The sequence below is a fragment of the Sminthopsis crassicaudata genome, chromosome 1, assembly GCF_048593235.1.
Source record: "Sminthopsis crassicaudata isolate SCR6 chromosome 1, ASM4859323v1, whole genome shotgun sequence".
Lineage (NCBI taxonomy): Eukaryota > Metazoa > Chordata > Mammalia > Dasyuromorphia > Dasyuridae > Sminthopsis > Sminthopsis crassicaudata.
In genome coordinates this window covers 378684042-378710250 of record NC_133617.1, presented here as the reverse complement: position 1 = coordinate 378710250, position 26209 = coordinate 378684042, and the positions used below count along the sequence as shown (strand labels likewise).

General features: G+C 31.3%; 1 protein-coding gene across 6 annotated transcripts in view; it reads right to left on the bottom strand.

The window, feature by feature from the left end:
* Window positions 1-26209, bottom strand: part of C1H18orf54 (chromosome 1 C18orf54 homolog) — a 36004-nt gene that overhangs the window by 6610 nt on the left and 3185 nt on the right. For 3 of the 6 annotated variants that reach the window (XM_074279388.1, XM_074279390.1, XM_074279389.1), the window contains 7 exons: window positions 25536-25840; window positions 23754-24518; window positions 23331-23481; window positions 19510-19612; window positions 17886-18017; window positions 6501-6551; window positions 61-122 (listed from right to left, as the gene is read on the bottom strand). In XM_074279388.1, coding sequence (XP_074135489.1) covers window positions 61-122; window positions 6501-6551; window positions 17886-18017; window positions 19510-19612; window positions 23331-23481; window positions 23754-24518; window positions 25536-25836 — 1565 coding nt within the window. In that variant the 5' untranslated portion in view covers window positions 25837-25840. The remainder of the gene's footprint in view (window positions 1-60; window positions 123-6500; window positions 6552-17885; window positions 18018-19509; window positions 19613-23330; window positions 23482-23753; window positions 24519-25535; window positions 25841-26209) is intronic. The other 3 variants (XM_074279391.1, XM_074279392.1, XM_074279393.1) reach the window with 3 other exon arrangements.

The window sequence follows — 26209 nt, the reverse complement described above, 5'->3', positions numbered from 1 at the left end:
AGTTAACATATTCATTTAATATTTGAACTAACATTTATGCTTACAAGTAAGAATACTTACTTTTGAAGAGATCTAGTAATAGGAATTACATCTTCCTTTATAGAACTTTCATCCTCTGGACACTATCAATAAAAATAGCAAATCAGGTTAAATATTAAAATTTACAATATATAGCATATATATGTATACATAGCTCAATATGCATATCTACATATATAAGCATAATAAAATTATAATGTATATTTTAAACAATCTGGTATATAACATTTTTAAGTAAACAGAACTTTAAAAAATATTTACTGGTTTTCTGAAGCAATAATACCAATAAATGAGGTTCAACAGTAAAACAAAAAGCTTGTTTTTTTAGATGATTCATCTTTCCATGGTCCTAAGACAATTTTGTGAATATCTGTATTTGATATGATTACACTAATATATCTATTAGTGTACTTTTTAATTAATTTTAATACAACTGTATATATTTTAATACAACTGTATAGTTATCAAAGGAAAATTATTCTATTAGGGTTAATAACTAAAAATAAAGAAAATGTATTCCAAAGCAAATAGACTACATAATTTGGATGCCATATAAATTCAAATATTGGCCATAATTTTCCAAGACACAACTCATTTATAAGCCTATAATCTTGGACAAAAGACCCAGTCATATGATCAAAAGTAGTATCTTTCTTAAACCTATCCAACTTTTTCAGTGTGTCAAATCTAGAGTAATTACTGCTGAATCCACAAGATAAGAAGTTAAATAACAATGGGGGAAAAAGCTTCATGAAACAATATAAGAAACTGAAACACTTAACTCTTCCACTTACCCTCCCCATTCTAGATAATAAACAAAGCTAGTTTGAACAATCTCTCCCAGATTTGTGTTTCATATGTTAACTGTGGAGAGCTTTGCCAAATTACCCAATGGCAAGGATTCATCCTAATTCTCTTTCAATCCTCCCCAATCCACAAGGAGTTGCAAATACTGATGATGTTCAGCCTTGGGAAGGAGAGGAAATTTAACTTGGGTGGGGAGAGGGAAAAGGTGCAGAAGACAAAACATTATAGAACTGGCTAGACATGAAGAGGTTTTCATGTGAAAAGGAAATGAGACTAAAAAAAGCCACCCAAGGAGTGGAACTTTACTCTGGGTAAGCATCCAACCAAGGTCCTACATTCCATAACTGAGAAAGTTGAGGGCACCCAACAAGATACAAGTTCAGAGAAAGTATATCAGAGAAATAAAGGGGGAAAGGAATAAGATAGAAGAGAGATACCAGAGAAAGTTATTCTGAATAAGGAAAAAAAGGCTAAAGAACAAAAAGTCTAAGAGCAAAAAAGCCTGGGTATAAGCACAGCTCTGGTACATATAAAACATGTAGAGGAAACTCTGGGAAACTCTGAGAAAAGAATACTTGAAGCAAAGATGCAACAACTCAGTGTGGTTGATGAGATTATGGTTCTCTAGTTCACACATACTAAGTGTGTTGTAATGATGTAATCATACTGAGGTATTTAAGGGACTGGAAAAGAGACATTCCCATTTCTGCCCATCTTCCTGGTGACTCCCTGCCTCCTGCACTCCTCCACTAAGATCAGACTGTGAAGGAGATAATAAAGATTTTAGACTGTATTCCTGATTATTCTCATGGTGACGATCCTGCTGAGATCAAGGCCCTTCTGGACGACCTCCAGAAAGTTAGCTCAGACATTACAAAAACAGTGAGACTGAAAGACAGGAAGAATTAGTAAAAACAAGCAAACAAAAAAGACTATAAACACTGAACAAGTATTATACAAAGAAAAACAAACCAAAAATCTAAAATGGAAAAGAATTCTACAGATGTCTCAGAGATCACAAAATTACAGCAAGTAAATCCAGAACTGTTCAAAAGAGAAATAAAATATTTAAAAGATATTAGGATGTTTATTAGAAAGTAAAATACAGTTATTGATACAGAATTAAACAGCAAAGCAGAAAACCTAAAGTACAAAATGTAGAAAGAATGTATCAAAATTGTAGAGGCTATGAAAAAGCAAATGATATATTAGGAATTTTTCCACAAAAGAGGAGATAAAATCTTTTTTTTTTTTTTCCCTCCCTCTGAGGAAATTGAAGTTAAGTGACTTGCCCAGGGTCACACAGCCAGGACCTATAAGCTTCTGAGTCACATTTGAACTCAGGTCTTTCTGACTTCAGGGCTGGTGCTCTATCCACTCACCACTAGCTACCCCGAACATAGAGATAAATCTCATGAAAGAATAACAAAAGTTTTAACCAAACTAATTCTTTACAAACCAAAATGACTTGACCATGACCACAGGATAAAGAGAAATAACTTTAAGTCCCATAAATTCCCCAAAAATGCATTCTACATTAAAAGGCCTTAATACCACATAAGGACAAGAAACAATTCAAGAAAACTGTAACTTTTGAATACAGGTATCAAAACATTGATGGATAGAATCCACAGATTGCCAACATAGAAAAAACCCATACTTGAAGCTCCAAGCCATGCAATTAATTATATTACAAAATGTCAATATTAAACAACAAATTGTATAAGTATCTAGAAAAAAAGTCTTCAGATTTTTGAATAATTTAGAAAAGATGCCAGACAATAGAATAGGATATCCCAGAAAGCAAAGGAGTTGCCAAAAAAAAGGAAGAAAAAAAAAAAAAAAAGGTCAAGGACATTTTAAACAAATGCACAGAAGACAATAGAAGGAAAGCAAAAAAGTAGAACAGCTTTAAAAGTTATATATTGAATTTATTTAATACTTAAAAGAAAAGCAAGCAATATACAAGCATCATGGTTTTATTATTAAAAAAAAAAATCAAAGTAGTTCAAGTTGCAAACCTAAATAAAATATTTTTCAAAGTTGAACCTAATCATCCCGGGGGGAAAAAAAAAAAAAAAGATGGATCTTCAATAAAATAGTTTTTTTGTTGTTCAATTTTTTTTCAATTATGTCTGACTCTTCATGACCCCATTTGGGGATATCTTTGGCTAATACACTAGATGATTTGCTATTTCCTTCTCCAGTTCATTTAACAGATGAGAAACTGAGATAAATAGGGGTTAAGCAATAGCCAGTAGTGTTAGAAACAAAATGGATGCATTTCTCAAAAACAAAAACAGGGCAATACTTGCAAATGGGACAGCCAGCAAAAAAGAGATACAGAAAGTCAGATAAGATAAAAACACAAACAAGCATATAGATATAAACTCAAGAGAGAGACAAGAAACAAAATAAATGTAAATTAAGAAGAAAAACCTAAGAAATGATATAAATTCTATTTTGTTTATGGGTAATTGTTGTCCTCAAAAAAGAAAAAAAAGAAAGAAAGTTGGATTGAAAGGTAAAAGAAAGTAATTATGTGTTGTGGCTATTCTTCTTGGACAGAGGGTTGTATTACCTAGGAAAAGGAATTTTTTTTTATGCTCCCAGGATCAGTTTGCATTACCAAAGTGATAGAGAAGACATAGATCTGGAATATAGTTTTATTATGAATGGGAAAGACAGTGCCAAAAGCAGATGAACCCATTAAAAGGAAGAGGAGGAAATGGATTGAAATCTATAAAAACAGAAATGGGAGTTAAAATTTTAAAGCTCCTAAAAGCTCCACTTTTTATGACATAAAATAAAGAATAAATAAACCCAAGAATGGGAAAATAGATCCAAACCAATCCCAATAGACCTTGGACAGACTTTGCCATCTACATCCAGGGGGAAAAAAAAAAACTATAGAGATTGAATGTAAATCAATATATGCTCTGTTCATTTCTTTCTTTCTTTTTTTTTTTTTTCCTCTCCCATGGTTTTTCCCTGTTGCTCTGATTTTTCTTTTCCAACAAGATTCACAAAGCAATGTGTCTTAAAAATAAATAGTTAAAAAAAATAAAAGGATTGGAAAGTAGGATTAAGAATCCAGAAGATGAAAGAAAGAAAAAGTACAAAATAAATGAAAACTTTTTGGAAGAATGTATCACAATCAAGAATTATATTTAAAGTTAACAAACTATTTTTTTTTTAATTCATGGATTTTCCCTGAAATTTAAATATAGATTCTTGGTCAAGAACCGCTGCTTAAAAAGAACTCTAATTAATGAAGCAAAATAATATATGTATAGTTACAAAATATCATAACATCTAAACTCATAAAGTAAAAGTTAACTAAACTAAAAAAGATATTTATAATAACAGAGTAACTAGGAACTTTTATTGTTCCTTTTTTTTTTTTTTCAATACTGGATAATCTAACAAGGTTTAATTAGGAAAAAGAAAAGTGTAAAACTGAATGCATTATCCAACCATTCCGGAGAGCAATTTGGAACTATGCTCAAAAAGTTATCAAACTATGCATAACCTTTGACCCAGCAGTTTTACTACTGGGCTTATATCCCAAAGAGATCTTAAAAGAAGAGAAAGGAATCTGTATGTGCAAAAATGTTTGTGGCAGCCCTTTTCATAGTGGCAAGAAACTGGAAACTGAATGGATGCCCATCAGTTGGAAAATGGCTGAATAAGTATATATGAATGCTATGGAATATTATTTTCTCTAAAAAATGACCAACAGGATGATTTCAGAAAGGCCTGGAGGGACTTACATGAACTGATGCTGAGAGAAATGAACAGAACCAGGAGATCATTGTACATGGCAACAAGACTAAATGATGGTCAATTCTGATGGTCGTGGCTCTCTTCAATAATGAATTGATCCAGACCAGTTTCAATTGTTCAGTAATGAAGAGAGCCATCTACACCCAGAGAGAGGACTGTGGGAACTGAGTGTGGACCACAACAGAACATTTTCACTCTTTCTGATGTTGTTTGCTTGCATTTTGGTTTTCCTTCTCAGGCTTTTTTTTTTTTTTTTCTTTTTAGATCCAATTTGTCTTGTGCAGCAAGGCAACTGTATGGATATGTATGCATATATTGGATTTAACATATATTTTAACATGTATTGGAATACTTGACATCTAGGAGAGGGAGTGGGGGAAAGGAGAGGAAAATTTGTTTTTTTTAATTTTAACTTTTTATTGACATTACATATATGCATGGGTAATTTTTTACATTATCCCTTGCATTCACTTCTGTTTTGACTTTTCCCTTCCCTCCCTCCACCTCCTAGGAGAGGAAAATTTGGAACAGAACGTTTTGCAAGGGTAAGTGTTGAAAAATTACCCATGCATATGTTTTGTAAATAAAAATTTATAAAAAAAACTAAATGCATTATTGAGGAAATCCTGTTTGAAAGATTTATAGTCTTCTAAATGAGAAGATTCAAGATCCAAGTATACATATATATTTTCAGAACTATATTATACCTTTGCAAAAATAGACCATGTACTACTGCATAAAAACTAAAAATAAATATAATAACCTAGTATTACCAAGATACTTTGCAAGCCATAGCACATTAAAATGAATATCAATTAGCAATACTTAATAAAATTTGATTATAAATAGAGAATAATTATGGATTACAACATAATTATTAATAATCAATATTATATAGAGAACACAAATAAAAGATTCCGATATAAATGGAGACTTAAGAAGTCCTGAATAAGAAAGTCAAAAAACAATTTGACAGATCCTCAATAATTTTAATAGTATATAGGAATACTGAATACAAAAGTTTGAAAACCACTGATCTAGACACTGGCTTTCATTTCTTTGTTTTTGAAATTGAAAGTTTGGACTAGATTATGTCTAAGATTCCTTACAATGCTATTATTTATGCATTTTTCTCACCTTCCTTCCTGATGTTACATTTCAGTTTACTGTGTAACAATTATTTTAGTTCCTATTTAATGAGGCCAGTTTGATGTGATGAGTACTCCCTTAGTTAGTTAGACTAGCTTTATTCTAGGACTTTATTGCTTTTCTTATCATTGTACATATCTGAAACTTTTAGGGATATGATACTGGTATTGATTGTTGTCCTTTGTTCTCAAAGGAGACCACACTGATATCACTATGTTAGAATCAAGTTGGTGTGTCTGTGACTGATCAGACCAATATAAGCTTGGAATGTTCTTCCATAGGTCAAATACTCTCTATGGACATTTGAGATGGATTCTCTAATTTTGTGCATCACACATTTCTTTTGAGCTACTTCAATTCTGCTTTGCTCATAGAGCACAGCATTTTCTCTGATGAAAGCATAGCATGCCGAGTGGTCCTGTGCCAGTGTCTCTTAGGTCATAAAATCAATTCTAAAATTCTTAAGAGACCTTGAGACTCACAATGCTATGGAATATTATTGCTTTGTGTGAGTTCTCCATAAAAAGGTCTTTTTGGCAAGCAGAAAGAACCTCAGTATCTGGTGTCTTCTCTTGTCAAATGATCTTCAAAATCTTCCCAAGACAATTCAAATGGAAGCAATTGTTTACTGAAATGGTCTTGATATACTGTCCAGGTTGAAAACAATTTGTAAAAAAAATAACTATACATTAAAAAATTGTAACAGTGACACAACATACCAACATTTTGGAGATGCAGTTAAAGCTATCATCAGAGTAAAAGTTCTCTCTCTGAAAAGGTAACAAAACAGGAAATGAGAAAATGAATGCATTCAGTACACAGTTAAAACACTAGGAAAAACAACAACAAAGTACAAAATACTGAAAATTAAGGGAGAAATAAAATAGGAAACAAAAATACTTATAAAGTTATAAATAAGAAAACTTGAGATGAATTTACAACAAAGAAGAAATTTTAAAATTAACATTCTATAGACAATTATAGGCTAGCTTTGATGAGAATTTAAAAGAAATTAATATTTATAAAAATGCAAATTAAAACAGTATGAAATAGAGCTCTTATTTCAAACCCAGAAAATAAAACTGAATAAACCATAAAAAACAGAAAGGTAGAGTTGGCATACAGATATACATGGATTTATAGATGAATTCTATCAAAATCAGTACACACCTGTACTACAAAAATTTTCTAAATATTTTTTAAAAAGCTACCTTTTGTCTCATTTCCAAAATATATAGAGAACTGACCCTGAGTTATAGGAAACCAAACCATTCTTCAATTGATAAATGGTCAAGGGATATGAACAGACAATTCTCAGATGATGAAATTGAAACTATTTCCACTCATATGAAAGAGTGTTCCAAATCACTACTGATCAGAGAAATGCAAATTAAGACAACTCTGAGATACCACTACACACCTGTCAGATTGGCTAAAATGACAGGAACAAATAATGATGAATGTTGGAGGGGATGTGGGAAAACTGGGACACTGATACATTGTTGGTGGAGTTGTGAAAGAATCCAGCCATTCTGGAGAGCAATTTGGAACTATGCCCAAAAAGTTGTCAAACTGTGCATGCCCTTTGACCCAGCATTGCTGTTATTGGGATTATATCCCAAAGAAATACTAAAGAGTGGAAAGGGACCTGTATGTGCCAAAATGTTTGTGGCAGCTCTTTTTGTTGTAGCTAGAAACTGGAAGTTGAATGGATGTCCATCAATTGGAGAATAGTTGGGTAAATTGTGGTATATGAAGGTTATGGAATATTATTGCTCTGTAAGAAATGACCAGCAGGAGGAATACAGAGAGGCTTGGAGAGACTTAAATCAACTGTTGCTGAGTGAAATGAATAGAACCAGAAGATCACTATACACTTCAACAACAATACTGTATGAGGATGTATTCTGATGGAAGTGGAAATCTTCAACATAAAGAAGATCCAACTCACTTCCAGTTGATCAATGATGGTCAGAAATAACTATACCCAGAGAAGGAACACTGGGAAGCGAATGTAAATTGTTAGCACTACTGTCTATCTACCCAGGTTACTTATACCTTCGGAAGCTAATAATTAATGTGCAACAAGAAAATGGTATTTACACACATATATTGTATCTAGGTTATATTGTAACACATGTAAAATGTATGGGATTACCTGCCATCGGGGGAGGGAGTGGAGGGAGGGAGGGGATAATTTGGAAAAATGAATAAAAAAAAATTACCTTTTATGAGAAAAAGTATAGTTCTTATAAATAAAACAAGGAAGGGTAAAGCAAAGAAAGAACTATATACTAATGTTACTAAATGATACTGGTGCAAAAATTTTAAATAAAATACTAGTAAAAGCTTACAGCAACATATCTAAAAATAATTATTCATTAGTTCAAAGTTGGTTTTATTCCAGGAATGTAATGATAATTCAGCATTAAAAAAACAATGAACATAATTATGTTAACAAAAGCAACTACATTTATATCAATATATACAAACAATAAGATCTTTCAAATCATATAGCCCTCATTTATGCTAAAAATTCTAAAAGTTGAAATGTGCCTATTTGAAATATTTTAATATAATTTTTATTTAAAATGATAAATATAATCATTCTCTAATATGATCAAAAGCATAAAAGTAAAAGTAAGAACAGAATTAATATTAAAGGAGAAACAATGTATGTTTTCTTAATACAAGGATAAAACAAGAATGTGTCTCCTCTGTACTATTTTTTGACATATCTAGAAATATTATTTATAGGATTAAGAAAAAAAAGAAATTAAAGGTATAAAATTTTGATAAAAAGGAGACAATTACCTCTATTTTCAATGACATGATGGTTTACTTAGAAAACTCTAGAGAATCAGAAAAGAAACCAAACTCTTAATGGCTTCATTAAAGTAGGAGGTAAAAAATAAATCTACCTAAATTGTTAGCTTTTTATATAATAATAAAATTTGGAAGGCAATAATAGAAAGAAAATTTATACTCAAAATAATAAGGAAAAGGCACAAATATCTAAAAGTTAATTTACCATTGACAAGTCATATAGATGCTATTACTTTTAAAATAATAATAATCTTTTAGAGAGAAATAAAAGACAAATAATTGGAGAAAAATTCATTGCTCATGGTTTAGCTAAAATACAACAAAAATGATGATATGACCTAAATTAATGTATAGGTTTAATGTCTTCATGAGGCAAACAACCAATGGATTAGATTATAGAGTTAAGTTTTTAAAAATCATTTAAAAGAATAAAGAGCTAGGATCTTAAGGAAAATAATTAAGAAAAAAGATTGAAAAGGCAGAAGCACTTCCAGAAACTAACTTATATTACAAAGCAATATTTTTTAAAATTATGTGACATTAGTTAAAATAAGTTTAGTAAACTAAAGAACATAAAACATTTGGGGAAGAGCTCTCTAACAATAACTTCTGGGAAACTGGAAATCAATAATAAAAAATATATATATTTAGATAAGCATCTTATGCCACCTAACACTATGGAATCAGTACTCTAAGCTTTTTCTATGGTGTGTCTAAAGAGCTTGACATCATTGTGAAGTCCTATGGGCAAATTAGATATTGCTAACCTAAAAATAATAAGTGCAGGAGAAATTTTCTCTCTCATTGGAAAATATAATTTCTTTAGAATAAAATTCTTATATTACTTGCTGTAATAACTATTTGTTAAAATTTCATCTTTCCTTAATACTTCCTAGCTGTGTGACCCTGGGCAAGTCACTTTAAGCCCCCCCCTTCCTCCCCCCCCCAAAGTCACTTAACCACAATAGCCTCAGCAAAAAAAAAAAAAAAAAAATCACCTTTCTCAAAACATCCTAAAAATTCCTATATAATATATAGAGAAAAAAAAAATATATATATATATATATATATATCACTATATTAAGCAATAAAAGTTAAAACATCCACTGTAGACCAAAACAATATAAATAATCAGTAGTTCATGGAATACTCAAAAACAACCCCAAAATCAAAATACAGATCTAAATGGAGATTTAATTTAAAAAATTCTAAATAGCCTATTATATATTCTAATATTCTAAATAACAAAAGGGTCAAAGAACAAAACACAGAAATTATAAATACTTATGTGAAAGTAAAGGATATTAAGGTAACAACATACCAACATTTCTGAGATGTAGGTAAAGCAGTCCTCAGGGGAAAAATATTATCTCTACAATCATTCATTAACAAATATAAAGAGTGAGGACTAATAAATTGAATATGGATAAAAATTAGAAAGCCAACAAGTAAACCTAAAAGAAGCACAAATGGAGAAATATGAAAAATTAGAAAAATGAAAAAATTGGAAACATAAAATTGAAATAATTAAAATTAAAAGCTGGTTCTTTGAAAAGACTAACCTAATCAAAAAGAATAAGGCAGAAAATCAAATTAATAAAGTAACGAATGGACAAAGTGAAATCACAACAAAACCAAAAGAAATAAAAAATAATAATAATCAGAACATATGTAGTTATATGTTAATAAAAATTGAAAACAAAATAGAGGAATGCCATGAAAAATGCAAAATATTAATTAACATTATCAGAAGATAAGATAGAGATCTTAAATAACTCAATCTCAAAAAAAAAAAAGAAAGAAAGAAAGAAAAAGAAAAACAAAGAAGAAGCTGTGAAGGAAACTACCTTAAGAAAAAAGTCTTGATAGATTCATAGGAGAATAACACCACTTTAAAAAGAACAATTGGTAACAATTCTTCAGCAATTATTCTCAAAAATTTAAGAAAGAAAGAAACAACCCACTTTACCAGAATTCTTTTATAATATAAATATAGTGCAAAGTGAAGGATTAAAAACCATAGAAGAAAACTAGGTCAAATATCATTAATAAATATTGAATCAAAAAAAAATTCCTGTCAGGTTACAATAATTTATACAAGAAACCATTTATTATGATCAAGTGAGCCTGGGGATGTAAGGATGGTCTTGTTAGTAATATACAGAAAGACTTATGCTTTAACATTCTTTATTTTGCTATTTTTCTGAAACAAATATCACTATTAGAATTTGAAAAATTAATTCTCTGGGAATCTCTAAGTATAACATCATCTGAAAATGAGATAACTGTCTCCTCCCTCCCTGTGCTGATTCTCTATAAATAGCTTCCTGGTTATGTTTAATAGTGGAAACATTTTAGCATTATTTTCAATTTTAATGAAAAAATTTCCAGGGTTTCTCCAAGTCAAAAAACATTTATTAGTCATCTTTAAGTATCAGTAACTATGCTAAATGCTGGGCATATTAAAAACAAACCAAAGTGCAAAAACAGTCCCCGTTCTCAAGAAGCTCACAGACAAATAAGGCAGACAAGATGGAAACAACTGTGAACAAACCACATTTCTATGTATGTGTGTGTGTTTGCATATACATACACACATATATGTATACCTTTATGTAAATACATATTACACACCTATATAAATATATATTTATAAGTATGCAATACATATTTATATGTGAGATCATTTGTCAATAATCAACAAAAAGAAGTCACTAACATGAAGGAGAATTAAGAAACTTATGAAAGGGTTTTTGTGAAAAGTGAGATTTTAGATAAGACTTGAAGAAAACAAGGAAAACCAGGAGAAGGAAGTGAGGAGAGAGAGAATTTCATTCACAAGTGACAATCAGGGAAAATATATGAATCCAGAGATGGAGTATATTGTATGAGGAGCGATAAGACAGTGTCATAGGATTGAAAAGTATTTTGGGGAGAAGATATGTCAAATTTTCTACTGGAAATGCAGGCGGGGCAAGTTTATGGAGGACTATAATCCAAACAGAAATTTTTATTTTTGATTCTAGAGGCAATAGGGAGCTTACTCAGATCTGTGCTTTAGGAAAATCATGTTGAAAGCTGGAGAACAAACTAAAGTGGGGAAAGACTAGAGATAGAGAGGCCAATCAGAAGGCTTCTGGAATAATTCATGTTTGAAGTGACAAGAGCCCACATCAGAGTGGTAGCAATGTTAAGACAGAGAAGGGATTGGAAATGAGATGTTCTCTGTGTGGTACAGAAATGGTGAGGGGTCACCATTTAATAAAAAAGCTGGAGAGAGCTCTAGATAAAAGCAAAGTTTATTGTACATTCTTGTGAGAAGGGCCTCCCACCTTCAAGCAGACAATCAAAGAGAGGAAGTGCCTCCTTTGGGCAGGACAGCACTTTTAATCCCTAACATAAAACACCCCCTCCCACCACTGACCCACTGACCCTCATCCTCATTGACTGAGAGTCTTACATTCTAAACTCGAGATCTGCCCATGAAATTGAACTTGACCAATAAGTACATAGTTGCCCATATTTGGCTGAAATAGGGAGGAGGTATCATGAGAGGGGAACGCAATTATGCCCTTGATGTTCACAGTCCTTCAGGCCTACTCAAACACTGAAGTAGATGAAGTTTTACTCGATTTTCACAACTGTCTTGAAAGATTTCACCTCATCTCATTCATTCTCCATTACAAATAATGCTGTTTTTGATTATAGGTTATATACTTTGATCATATTAAGGAGTGGTAGTTTTCATTATTTGTATTTTAGTATTTTAAACATCATGAGTCTTTCCCCCCAAAGACTTTTCTGCCTCTGTTGACATAATTATCATTTTTAGTTATACAATTGTGGAATAAATTTCCTAAAACTGAAAAATCATTAGTTTTGGCAAAAATTTAAACTAGTAAAAAAGTATGTCTTTTAAAGATAACTCTAAGATCTTTGCCAATATGGTTAATATTTTTACATTATGCCAATATAGTTAATATTTTTGTATCAATAGTTATTAGTGATAATAAATTTGTTTCTCTTCTGTCTCCCTCTCTGCTTGAGGTAACAACCATATTTGCCCCAAATAAGGTCTTTACAAAGTATCTTCTTTCTCTATTTTTGTTTATGTTAAGTTTTTGTAGTAGAGGGGTTAATTTTTTGTTAAATATGTGATAAAACTTTAAATCCATCTACAACACATTGATTAGGTTTTCCATTTCTTCTTGTTAAATTTGGTATTTTATACTTTAACATTCCTCCATTTTAGTTTGACATTATAGATAGTCAAGTAGATAAGGCCTCTCTGTCCCCATTCTTTCTATGGACACACCTACTGGCTGTTTGGCCTTTGTTTTGTGAGAGATCTTTATTAGCCTTTTAGTATTCCAGGAAATTCTCTGAAAAAAAAAAAAAAAAAAGAGCTGACCTGCAATGGTAGAGGAAGTTTCCCCTCATCTAGGAATTCCCTATACTAATGAGATCACTGACACAATCTACTATCTCTAACTTTATATCTATATTTATTTTCCTTCCTTTTCAAAACCCATCCTCTTTCAAATCTCTGTTCTAGTTCAGCCTCCTTTTCACTAGACTATATTTGTACCACTGTCTTTTTTTCTTTTCTTTTTTGTTTAACGTATCCTTGCCTGAGTAGGCATTTGTGAAGAATAAAAAAGTCCCACTCCCAGCTATGTGTTTAAATAAATTTCTTCCAAGTTTAAGAAATATATTCCTATGCAATTCTAGCTGAGATTCCATGGTACTGTTTTTAATTTGACAAAGCTTTGGACCTTTATAATCATATGCATGGGTGTTATAATTAAAGAGAATTTCTCTCTAATGATGACATATGTATTAATTTAGACTTTGAATTCTTATTCTAAAGTTTCTGGGAAATTTTCTTTATGATTTCTTGAAATACAGTTTTTCTTTTCAGGCTATCCCACTACTGTGCTAAGATTTTCCACAATCTCTTCTAAGCCATCAATTCTTTTTCTGTTTCATTAATAGTTCTAATTATATTTTTCTTCTTTCATTATTTTGATTAGGCCCTCTGACATCTCCAAGAATGATCATTCTTTTCTCTTTTTTCAGGTTCTAGCTGAATATAAATATGATTCACAGTGTGTGATTGCCAGTATCAGCAATTTGGAATTCAGGAAATCCTGTGAACTCTCTACTATAAATTAGCAGGTAAGTCTGAGGAAATTACTTGAAGCATAGAGAAGTTAATTGCCCACTCTGGTAAAAATATTATCTACTAAGGTCCCTACTATTACTTTTTCTAAAAGACAAGAAAGCTATCCATAATCCTTGATTAGTCCAGTGTATAAGAACTCATATCACTAAGTGACTTCCTGGTCTCCTACACAGGATATCAATGACCTTCAGACTTAAAGGATGTTCTACTGCTATTCAAATTAACATCCCTTCCGATTAAACTCATGTTTTTCTATATCTAGAGACCTGAATCACCACTGTGCCCTTGCTGAATATTTATTCTATATTCTGGCTTAGTAATCCTCAAATTGGATCAATTTGTTCCAAACCTAAACATGAACCAGGAAATTGGCTGGAATAAGGATTGGCCTACAATTGTCTGTAGTTGGTAAAATTCAATTACAAGAAGCTTATAGTTCTCAAAATGTAGTAGTATAATTAGGAGGAAAAAAAAAGTCACAAGTAAAAGGATGATCCAATACAGTTACCTGCAGATGTTACAGGTAAGCCCTAAAAACAGTATGGAAAGCCATCCTTTTCTACCCAACATGCTGGATGCTAAAGAAAACTGATAGAAGATAAAGATATCCTAAGAGGAAGCATTCCATAGCTGTTCTTAATGACCCTAGAAAAACAGAAGGTTTATATAAGGAAAATGAAAGTAATCTATCTTTACACAGAAATTATGCACTGCTCTTTGCTTTTTTAAGCATTGTGTCCCAAAGGCACAGAGTGGCTAAATTAATAATAGCAAAAGTAAAAAGGACAATATTCACAGGGGCTAGAGGAGGGGGTCATCAAGAACAGGCTTCGTTTGGTCCCCAACCCAGAGACTGGACTGGAAAATGGAATTCTTTTGAAATCAACAGTATAAAAATTAAAAAAAAAAAAAGAAATAAAAAAAGAAATCAACAGTATAAAAGAAGAAAATAGGAAAAAGAATATTAGAACTGGGAATCCTTAATGGGTGATGAGAATCAAGTTTAGCCATCACTGCTTTCCTCCACCCCACTTCCACCAATATGATTTTCTCCAGAGGGACAGGAGATTTGAATGGGCTTTTGCTACCAAATAACTTAGACAACTACAGAAGTTTAAATAATCTGACTGGTGAATGGAACAAGGGTTAAGGTATGGTCTGAAGAAACTAATTCAGCAGTGTTTTATCAAACTGAGGGACTTATAGAAGATTGGCTTTTGCACAAGTAAAATCAATTAGAGGCCCCAAATGGGCCTCCTTTCTCTCCTTTTACATCACTAAAATGAGGAACTGTGTATACTTAGTCCCATTAAAAATGATAAAAATCATAAAGATGATAGCTAGTTTTCCAATGGAACTTCCAGGGAGACCACATCTTGGATGATGAAATAGAAAAATGATAGAGTGATATAACACAAGTCTCAGAATATTCCCTAGAAAAGACTGAGGCTACATATGAAAGGATAATGAGCTCTTAGAAAAAAATCTGTTAGAGGACTGAACAGTTTCTTCCTTATCTGAAAAGCCCACCAAGAATCTGGCCTTCCAGGAATCAACCTGCTCCACCCATATGCCCCTTCAAGCAAATAAAATAGCAAAGGTAGAATCATCCTTTGTCAGAGAGTTGAAGGATGCCAGCAAAGATGCTTTGCATCAGAGATTCTCTCTGTCCCTCAGCTTTCAGCGTATATCTTCCTCTATCTAATGCCTTTTACTAACCAGACTTTAACCTTGCTTCCAAAACTTGCAATAAACATCTTTTTATCAATCTAGGTTTTCAGGCCTGTAAATTCATTTACAGGGGACTCTCGCCACCACTAGACCTGATTTAACTTTGTATCCTTGCGCAGAATCCTAAGGGGGTTGCAGGGGAGCTCCATGTGACTCCCTGTATCCCAATCCTGCCACTAGACCTCAATTAATCTTAATCCTATTGAGGTATATACCTCACCATTAGGTATTTACCTCATCAACTTCACAGTGCAATATTAAAAGAACAATATTGTCTGCCTAAACAAGAACTGTATTATTGATATATAACCTTTCCATGCCATGGCTAAGTAGATCTTTTATTATAGAAAATGAAAAAAAATCAATATGTATTCAGATACTGTTTTTTTTAAGAAATGATGGATAAGTATTTATTAATAATATCAAAAATTCAAGAAATAATAGTAATAGGGGTTTGAGATGGGGGCTATCAGTGGCAGAAAGTATGATCCCCAAAACAGATATTGAACTGAAAAATGGAATCCTATTGAAATCAGTACTATATGAGAAAATTTGGGGTGATCTTGAAGGAAAGACAAAAAGATTAAGAATAAAGGAAAAGGTCTTCTTGAAGAAAGCAAGAATCTAACTGAGACTTTAAGAAAGTCAAGAAAGCTAGAAGGCAGAAATGTTTAAGGAGAGTCTCAGGCATGCAGAAAAACCAAAGGGAGTTAGATATAGTGGTATGTGCAAAAAACATTGTCATTTTATTGAAGAGGTGTGGAGAAGAGTTAGGTGTTAAAAAATTGGAAAGGCAGGAAGGGGACAGGTTATAAAGCACTTCCAAAGGCATAAAAAAATATTTTTTATGGAGGTGATAGAGAGTCACTGGAATTTGTTAATTGTATGTATCAAGTGCATGTGTGTGTGTGTGTGTGTGTGTGTGTGTGTGTGTGTGTGTATGAGATTGTCAGACTTGCATTTTAGGAAGATTAATTTCTTATCTAAGTTTCAGATGGTCAATGAATGTTTCATTCTATTCCAATGCTGAACCCAAATCACCAGACTAGTCTAGGTTAAGCCTGGCCCACAACAATCAGTCGAATACTGCATAGCTAGTACTACAATCAACCTTAAAAAACAAAGATTTCTGAGTTAAAATCTTGTATTCTATACTTATGCCATTCTACCTCTCTAATTGTAGTCACCATAGAATAATTTTCAAATACCAACACTACAAAATTACCCTCAAAAATAGGTATAAAGGGTAATGAATGGAAATTATTTTGTTTTGGTTTTGTGAGGGGTAAAGGGGAGAGGCAATTGGAATTAAATCACTTGCCCAAAGTATAAAGTCTCTAAGGCTGGATTTGAACTCAGCTCCTCTGACTTCGGAGCCAATGCTCTATCCACTGAGTCATCTGGCTGCCCCATGAATGGAAATTGAGGTAGATTTAAAATCAATACAAGAAAAAAAAGTTTTCTAAGAATTACAAACATCCAAAATTAGAGCAGGCTGCCAAAGAAGGTCTCTTAAATAGAGGTTAGATAACTATTTAATCTAGGATGATGCAATGAGCATTCTTGTTTAAATATGGGTTGAGGGAGATGACTTCTTAGGTTCTTTTTAACTCTGAAATTCTATGAAAAGGAAGAGGTGTCAGGCTAATAGGAAAGGGCTATAGCAATCTCTCAGACTTTCTAATATAGTCCTTGGCTTTACCATCTATGGATGATCAGAATTAATATCATAAATCTGACCCCAAATTATCAAAAATCCTATGTAAATGGATGGAGTCAGCCACAATCCTTCACATAACTATAATGACAGTCACAGAAATTCCACCCACCCTTCCAGATGTTGGGCTCTTTCAAGATATAGATTACAGGCTACTTTTTATGTAGATCCCATCTGTGATTCTGTTAATATTTTCTCTGATCAGGTAATAGAGACTGAATAGTTGTAGTCTATTTTATGGGGTACCTTATATTTGTATAAATATTGTTTTAAATATCAACAAGCTAATATTTAAAGCAAATTATATATATATATATATACATATATATATATATATATAAATTTTGTTATATATTTTTATTTTTAAAAAAATTTAGGCATACTAAAATAAACTTCAACTTTGGACTTCTCATGTTATTTCATTACATTTGTTTCCTTACGTGTAATATCTCCTTAATAAAAATATAAGTTTGATGAAGTTAAGAACATGTCTTTTCAACTTTTTTAAACTTACATATTGCTCCAAACAGAGTAGATGCTTAATAAATGTTTGTTAAATTCAATTTACTGGACATACAAATAAAAAAAGGAAGTTTTTTTTAATAAGTTCACAGATCTTAAAAAATAAGTCAAATATTTGCTTACTTGTTTAGTCTCTTCATCTTGCTCAGCATATTTATGCCGATTAAAACTTTCTTGCACTGCTTGAAGGTTAAACAACATTTGTTTCAGAGCTTCAACAGGACCATGATGTTTACCTCCAGACAGCGTACTTCTCTAAAACCAAAACATATGCTTGACCTTCCAAAGTCATATAGCATTAATAGAAAAAAAATTCACCTACTATTTTTAGAATCACAGATTTTAAAACTGGAGCAGAACTCAATTATTTTGCCATTATTTATTATCATTAACAATAACAGCACATACTTAAATAATGCTTTATAATCATAAAAGTGCTTATTGCCTGTTCTATAAAATCATCCTGTAAAATAGGCAAAATATTATTATTTTAAATATGAAAATTGAAGTTCAAAAACTTGTTCATGGCAGTTTGGACTAGAACATGGGTCTTCTAACTTTCAAGTGGCATATTTTATTAATATGCCTACATAAGTGTTATTTTAATAATGTTTTAAAATTCATCCTTTCAATATTGCCTAATAATACTCATGCCTTAATTCTTGTTGCCTTCACTAATATAAAAACAAGATAGCCAGAAAACAAGATTGCTTCTATGATCCTGGAATATTTCATAAAATCTTATAAAATGTTTTTGATAATAACTAAGTCATTATTATCTAAGCTCTAGTAGAAGTGTTACATGTTCTAAATAGTTTCTTTTGTCAAAAAAAAGTATCAAACAGGGCCAGTATAAATGAAATCAAGAAGCCTGAACAGCTAGCTCTTTTTCTTTCATAGTCAGAATTTAGGTAGATATTGAGTAACTGCCCTTTTAGCTTTTAATAAACTGAGAATGTAAACAAAGTAAGGAAAAAAATACCAAGCCATCCCTCACCTTTACAAAAATGTTTTGGGGTGGGAAAAACATCATCAACAAACATTTATTGTGCACCTAATGTATAGCACTTTAAGCATAGTTTTACTAGGGTTTGGAAAGATTCTGAATGATTCTGTGGAAACTTATCAAGAGGATAATGAGATTATCTCATTAAAGAGTTTTGAGATTCAAATCTCCAAAAAGTTCTTTTTTAACTTGAATATTAATCATAATGTATCAAGAAATGTGACTTCAATGTATAATAGCAATGGCTAGATTAGTAGTTTCATTGTCAAGTTTATGGAAGCTATATTTGTATGTTCTATATCTAATTTTTGTTGTATACTTGGTTTCTCATAAAGTAACTGTGTACAGAATATTGATAACCACTTCATAGGACTAGAGCACAATTTATGATTTGAAATTATTACAAAGATTTAAAGTAATATATCAGTAAGATCTTTGATTTATATGATGGCAAGTCCTTGGTCTTAGACATAAATTCCCCAAAGATAATACTGTGACAATAGCAAAATAAGATTCACTTTCTAATACTGTTTCCAGGAATTCAGCAAAAACAAAATTTATTAATAGTGTTATAGTCACAGTTTTTACACATAATATAGTATCAATTTTAGTTAAGTTGGGTTAAGTTTTGCTCCCCATTAAAATAACTTAATTGATGATTCAAGAAAAACTCATCCCAAATGAGAAACTAGTATTTGTCATAAAACCTTTTCAAGTGAACAAAAATTCAATTTTACTTACCGGATTTTCTGCATTTAAACAATCCTCAAGGAACTCATGAACACGTTTCACTTTTACAATTTGTTGAGGTCTTTCACCACAATCCACAGGCACAGGAGATTTGCTAAGCAGAAATACAGAGTAAACAAATAATACTGGCATCTAGGAGTATAATTTTATTAGCCACAAATTATAGTAAAGCCCCATTAATTTCAAACTGGAAGCAATATAAATTGAAAAATACAAAGAGGCCATTTTAAGAAGAAACAGTTTTATTATTTCTAAAGATAAATGATAGGTTAAACTAAGTTGACAAATTTTTGTGGATAGCTTAACTGAATAAATGGCTATATCTAATGATCTTTTAAATAGTACTTCAGAAATCAAGTTAGCACAATAAGCATGCAATATGAAGATGGAGTTGCTTTAGGCAAAAGTAATCTTAATCTCTGTTCACCTATCAAAAAATCCAAAAGAGGGTATTCTGAATTAATGAGTACACATGTTATTGAAGACATATTCAAAAACTCAGTGAATGTGGAATGGGGATAGAAAATCACAAGGAAAAGGAAGATGATATTCTTTCATATAATTTTTAAAAACTGTATAGTTTTCAAAATTTCAAGGTATAAAGAAATATATTGATTTATGGAAATTTATGAAAGCTTGGTTTGCTACTGAACTTAGATTCTAGAAGATCTAAACAATTTACAAGCTACATGACCCTGGGCAAGTCAATAATAATAATAACAACATTTATCTATTATCTGTTATGTGTTTTATCTCTCTCTCTCTCTCTCTCTATATATATATATATATAGAGAGAGAGAGAGTTTTATATATATATATATATATATATATATATATATATATATATATAGAGAGAGAGAGAGAGAGAGAGAGAGAGAGAGAGATTCTAGAAGATCTAAACAATTTACAAGCTACATGACCCTGGGCAAGTCACTTAATAGATTAATAACAACATTATCTATTATAATGTATGTGTTTTATCTCTTCTCTCTCTCACTCTCACTCTCTCTCTCTCCGCTCTCTCTATATATAGATATATATATATAATATAAAACTCTCTCTCTCTCTTATATATTTATATAGAGAGAGGAGAGATAAAACACATAAGATAATTATTATAATGATTATATAATTGTATATACATACAACTTAAGATTCTGGCAATTTTTATTCACGATCTCATTTGATCCTTACAAGAATTCTGGAATAGATGCTATTATTTTTCCCATTTTATATTAGAGGAAACTAAAGCTGAGATTTTGGCTTAACCTCTACATTCCTCAATTTCCACATAGTTAAAATGAGAGTTAAACTCAGTTGCATTTAAGGTCTCATCTAAATTCTAAATCTATAATCCTATGATTTCCATGTTACTATAAAAACAAATTTACCACTTTAGTGTCATATTGTTTATGTAAACAAAAATGGAAGAAGAAACACAAAAGAATTTAAGTCAAATTCTAAAGAGCATCTAGAATCTATATGAATCTCTGACAACAAATATCTTTAAATCTGGTAATTCAATATTTTTACTGGTCAACTATATAGTTTAACTTTAATGCCAAATCTGTTAGCACAAACAGACCTCCCTCCATATCATCCCATAGACTGTATTCACATCCTATACCCCAACAAGTTAGTTTCCAAAATATATTTTCTTAGAGTATCTGACAATCCCAGACTAATTTCTGTTCTACATGAAAGCCTTCCTTTTCATAAAATTCCAAAGCCAATAGGGACTTCAAAAGATGACTAAACCTCCTGCTTTCACATATTTCAATTACTAATTATCCCTTCTTTAACCTTTATTTTGAAAATCAAATGAGTGAGTAACTACTAAATGCTTAGAACTATACTAGGTCACCAATGAACTCTACAGCCAAAATGATTGATGTACTTTCTATTCCTTATCTCTCCCTAGAAACAGTTCTTCAACTTTTTCTCTCCAATATTTGCCTATACTATTTCCACTTTCAGAATACTCACCTCCTTCCTATTCTACTAATTCTTCAAGGTCAAATTCAAATCTCACCTTCATAAAGGTTTCTTCTAACCCCAATCAATAATCTCTTTTCTTTCCATTCTCATATCATTTATTAGCATATCACTTATTTGTTTACTTTTTATATACAACTTTTCTCTCTAAATTGTAAATACCTTGATGGCAACAAATTTACATCTCCCATATTACCTAGCACTTCATAAAACATAAATGCTTACCTTTGCAATCCCAAATTGCATTTTATGTAATTAAAAACATCATCCTAAGAAGTAGTCTAGATGCTTTATCAGACTGATATCAAGGTCCATGACACAAAATAGGTTAAAATCATGTTCTATATCAAGAAGATAAAGACAATAGAAAACTAAGTAGGAGTCAGCAGACCCGTGTTTTTGTTTGTCAATCACTAAATAATCTAGGGACCTCAAATAAGCCATTAAATTATCCAATCTAGGTATTAATTTCCTCTTCTCTGCAATGAGAACCACAATTATATGAATATAATTTGTGAAGATAGTATCTTATATATGCAAATACTAATTCCTGATTTTCTATGTCATATTTTTCACAATTAAGGACTTCATCATTTTATGCAATGCAAGCATTAGGATTTTCAATCTACAATCATTGAGGGAATACTAGGTAACTAGATCTGTGCTAGGTCCTATGATTTTCATTTCTATTCCCAATAGTTTGTATGGGAAAGGCAAATGCATATACAATATCCTTTCCTATCAGCTTAACAATGATTTCTTCCTTATTATTATATATCTCATAGACAATAAAATATATAATATAGTTATACAATATAAGTTCCAAGTACATAACAAAGGAAGTAAAGAAGAAAGAGGTTATAGAATCATAGCTCGAGCTAAAAGGGCTTTTTTAGCATTTATGATTGCTTTTCCACTAAAAGTTCCTTTGACTGAAGTCGTTATTTAAAAATCCTATTATTCTTTATACCCATTGCAATATCTTTATACTTCTGATAATACATGAAATGTTACATTAAGGCACCTATAAAACAAATTCTTTGAGTACTCTTATAAAAATAAGAAAAAATGGGCTTGTTTTGGTACCTTCTGGAATAAAGAGGGGGGGAATGGAAATTATATATTGTATGAAGTTGTAAGATATTACATCAACTTGTGCAAATTAAGAATCACAATTTAAAATATACAAGACTTAAGGCTAAAGATTTATCACTATAATATTTGTGTTCATATACAGGATGTCCTAATCGTCTTAGTCATAAGACTTCTGAGTCATTCTGCATAAAGTCCTTTTTTCTAAAAAAAACTACTCCCAAGGCAAATTACCTTAAGTTCAAATCTGACCACATCATTTCTTTAATCATTCCAGTAGCTTCTTATTGCTTCTATGATAAAAGTCCTCTTTAGTTTTTAAAGCTCTTCAGCTTCTTGCTCCATCATATTTTTCCAATTCTATATCCTCTCCACAATCCTGACAAAGTAAACTTTTCTTTGGTTCAACATAACAGCACACACTCTACTCCATCTCTCAATTTCCATGTGTTTGTACTGAGATACCATACCCCATGGCTGGAAATCACTCCTTACTTACACCTCACAGAGACCATTATTTCCTTTAAAATAGAATTTAGGCTCTATTTTCTGGATAAAAGCTTTACTGATTCTTTGAATTGTTAGTGCCCTCCCTCTCAAACTTGCTTCCATTTAATTATTTCCTAGTGCTTGGCACACAGTAGGTACATAATAAAGACTGGTGGCTTAATTTCTAATTTTTCTCATCCCAGTAACACATTGAATACTCATCATTGCTTACTCACAAAGTAACTGGAATATTTTCCCATGATCTTTCTGTTTCTAGATTATCTAGTGAGCAGCGACTGACATCATTTTTCAGAGTACTTGATAATCCTTCAGGAGAATGTTCTAGAGTTCTCTTGGCCTTCAGGATAAGCAATTCAATTTTGTCATCTATTTTTTTGAAAAATAAATTTAGACATTTAAGTGAAATGCAATATTGTTACTGTAAAAATATTACTCAGATCACAAAATCACACAATTTGAATTATGTGTAGTAGCAAGAATTTGTATAAAAAATTAATGCTAAAATGACATTTTAGAGAAACAAGGAAAAATGTATTTAAAAGAATAGATAAACTGAATTTCATAAAGGGTTAAATATTAAAATGTTATCAGATTTTTTCTCAGTTTTAGCAAAATTGTAAATAGAAAAGAAGAGTTACCACTGAATGGCTTTTTTGATTGCCCTGAGAAAGGTATATTCTCGTACTGAAATTGACCAAGTTCACAACTCTGTTTACAATTAACTAATACTTTGTCACTGATGGAGTCTGAAATGCTGTTGCAGTGTTTAAGTGAATGTTCATAACAATCCAATTTATCAGCAAACTGAGTTTTCTTTTTGTCCATACAAATGTGCTGTTCTTTTCTTTGCATCTGAGGACTACTTTGAGAGGATGAATCAGGTAACAGATCTTGATCGTGTAGCCAAAGTGGATAATTATAATTAGGAATACTAGTTATCCCTGACACATTAAGGTCAGACTTCTGACTAGTAAGCCATCTTGGGTAATTTTTTCTAGTATGGTACTTTGACTTTTCTGTGAGAGAAGGCATCTCTGAAGAATATGCTGATAAAGCAGAAACATATTTGCAGTGTTTATTTGAAGTTTTTTTTATCCCACCACAATGTTTTTCATTGATATCTGAGAATAGAACAGGAGTAAATAGGTCCTCATTCTCCACAGAATTGTAAGGATCTAGAAAACTGGTATTCCTTTTATTTTCTGATGAAGTCTTTTTAAGAAATTTTCTGTCCTGCTTGCTATTTTGATGTAGTGATCCAAAATAAGTATCGGTAGGCAATGATCCATCTGGTGGAAAATGTACTAGATCATCAGTTGTTAGGCTAATAGAGTCTATGTCATTAATCATCTGGTTTCTACAAGACAATGACTTTGATCTTTTGAAGTCAAAGTCTTGAAAACCTAAAAAAGAAAAAAAAATTTTGCTTACCTTTATTTCATTCATAAATATAAATACAAAACTAGTTAAGATTTTAAATACCTTGTTTTTTTTTTTCTTTCTCCCTCTTTCCCCCTCCAAAGTACTTTACTTTGCTATGGCTTACAATAATATTTCATCACATTGTTTTTGTGGCCATAAGTCACTGTCATTCTCTTAACTAGTATACTTCCTTTTTACTCTTTTGCTTATTCTAATTATTCTCTTTTTCTCTTCCCTAGGTTTTTTGTTTCCATCTATTCTACTGAGCTTTTTCTTTCATTCTGTCTCAAAGTCTGAATATAAAGCCTCCCAGCTTTTAAATGTTCCCTCCCAGTCTCTCATCCCTGCCAAATTAAAAGTACTTTTGATTTTTCTGGAAAAGACACATGGATCAGGCCAAGGATTTGGGAGAGCAATATTTTTAAATAACAGCAAAACACTATCTTGCATTAATCAAGCACTTAATTTTTATCTTGCCAAAACTAATATGAGAAGAAATGGGGGAAAACACAGAATCAAAGAAATATTCAATAAGGAATCCAAAATCATGCAATCCAAATTTTTTTTAATAAGATGAGGAAACTAGGATCAAAGTAGATTAAGTAACTTATTAGAGGTTATTATTAGTTACCAGGCCAACAACAAAATCCATCTCTGGTTCAGAATTCTTAATTGTGCACAGCAGGAAGGTAATGAAATATAAGACTTATTTCCATTTCCTTAAATGATCCAATGCATTTTACCTATAGCTTCCTCTTTCCATTATCAAGGAAGAGAATGTCAAAACTCATTTATTAGACTCAAAGTACAATGAACTCAAAAGGAATCTATAAGTAAACAAATTGGCAAATCAAATAACAATGATTTTATGTAAGATCAGGTTTTATAAACTAATTCTTACCTAGCTTCCTCTCCACAAAATCTAATCTTCTATAAGTGTAATGCATCATATTATTATACAAAGTTAAAAAACATAGCAAGATATAATGAAAACATACCATTTGAGGATTTTGAAAGAAATTTGGAGAACTTGGAATACTGATCAAGGTCAAATTTTCTAATATTTTTATCATGAGACATACAATCTAGCTCAAAATCATCAATGTAGGCCTGTAATGCCTGAGAAGCAGAGCTGTAAAGCTTATCTTTATACTTTATTGAACCACCGGAATTAGAAGAATTACTGTTGTTCAAGCTGCAACTTGCTAGAAGAGAAGACACTGTAGATTTAGGAGGATAAACACTGCATTTTTTAATTGTCTTTGCCATTGTTTTCTCAAAATGGGCTCCTATTTCCATTCATCTTTAAAAAAAATAGTAAACACATAAAAAAGGTACATGAGATTTGAATTCAAATAACATATGTAGTTATATTAATATAAACTGCAAATATATTATCACTACTTTAAAGCAGTAGTTTTTAATCTTTTTTTGCATTCTTTGGTAGTCTGGTGAAACCAGTGGATCCATTCTCAGAATGTTTTTAAATGTATAAAATAAAATACAATGGAAACCTTTATTGAAAGTTATCAAAATATTAATAAGTCAAGTTTATGAACCCCAAAATAACAACCCCTGTCTTTAAGGATGAAAGAGTCCTTATTAAGATTCTCTCTCAAGCTTTCTATAGAATGTCCCAAGAGACTTTTAGGATATCCCATATATAGTGGCT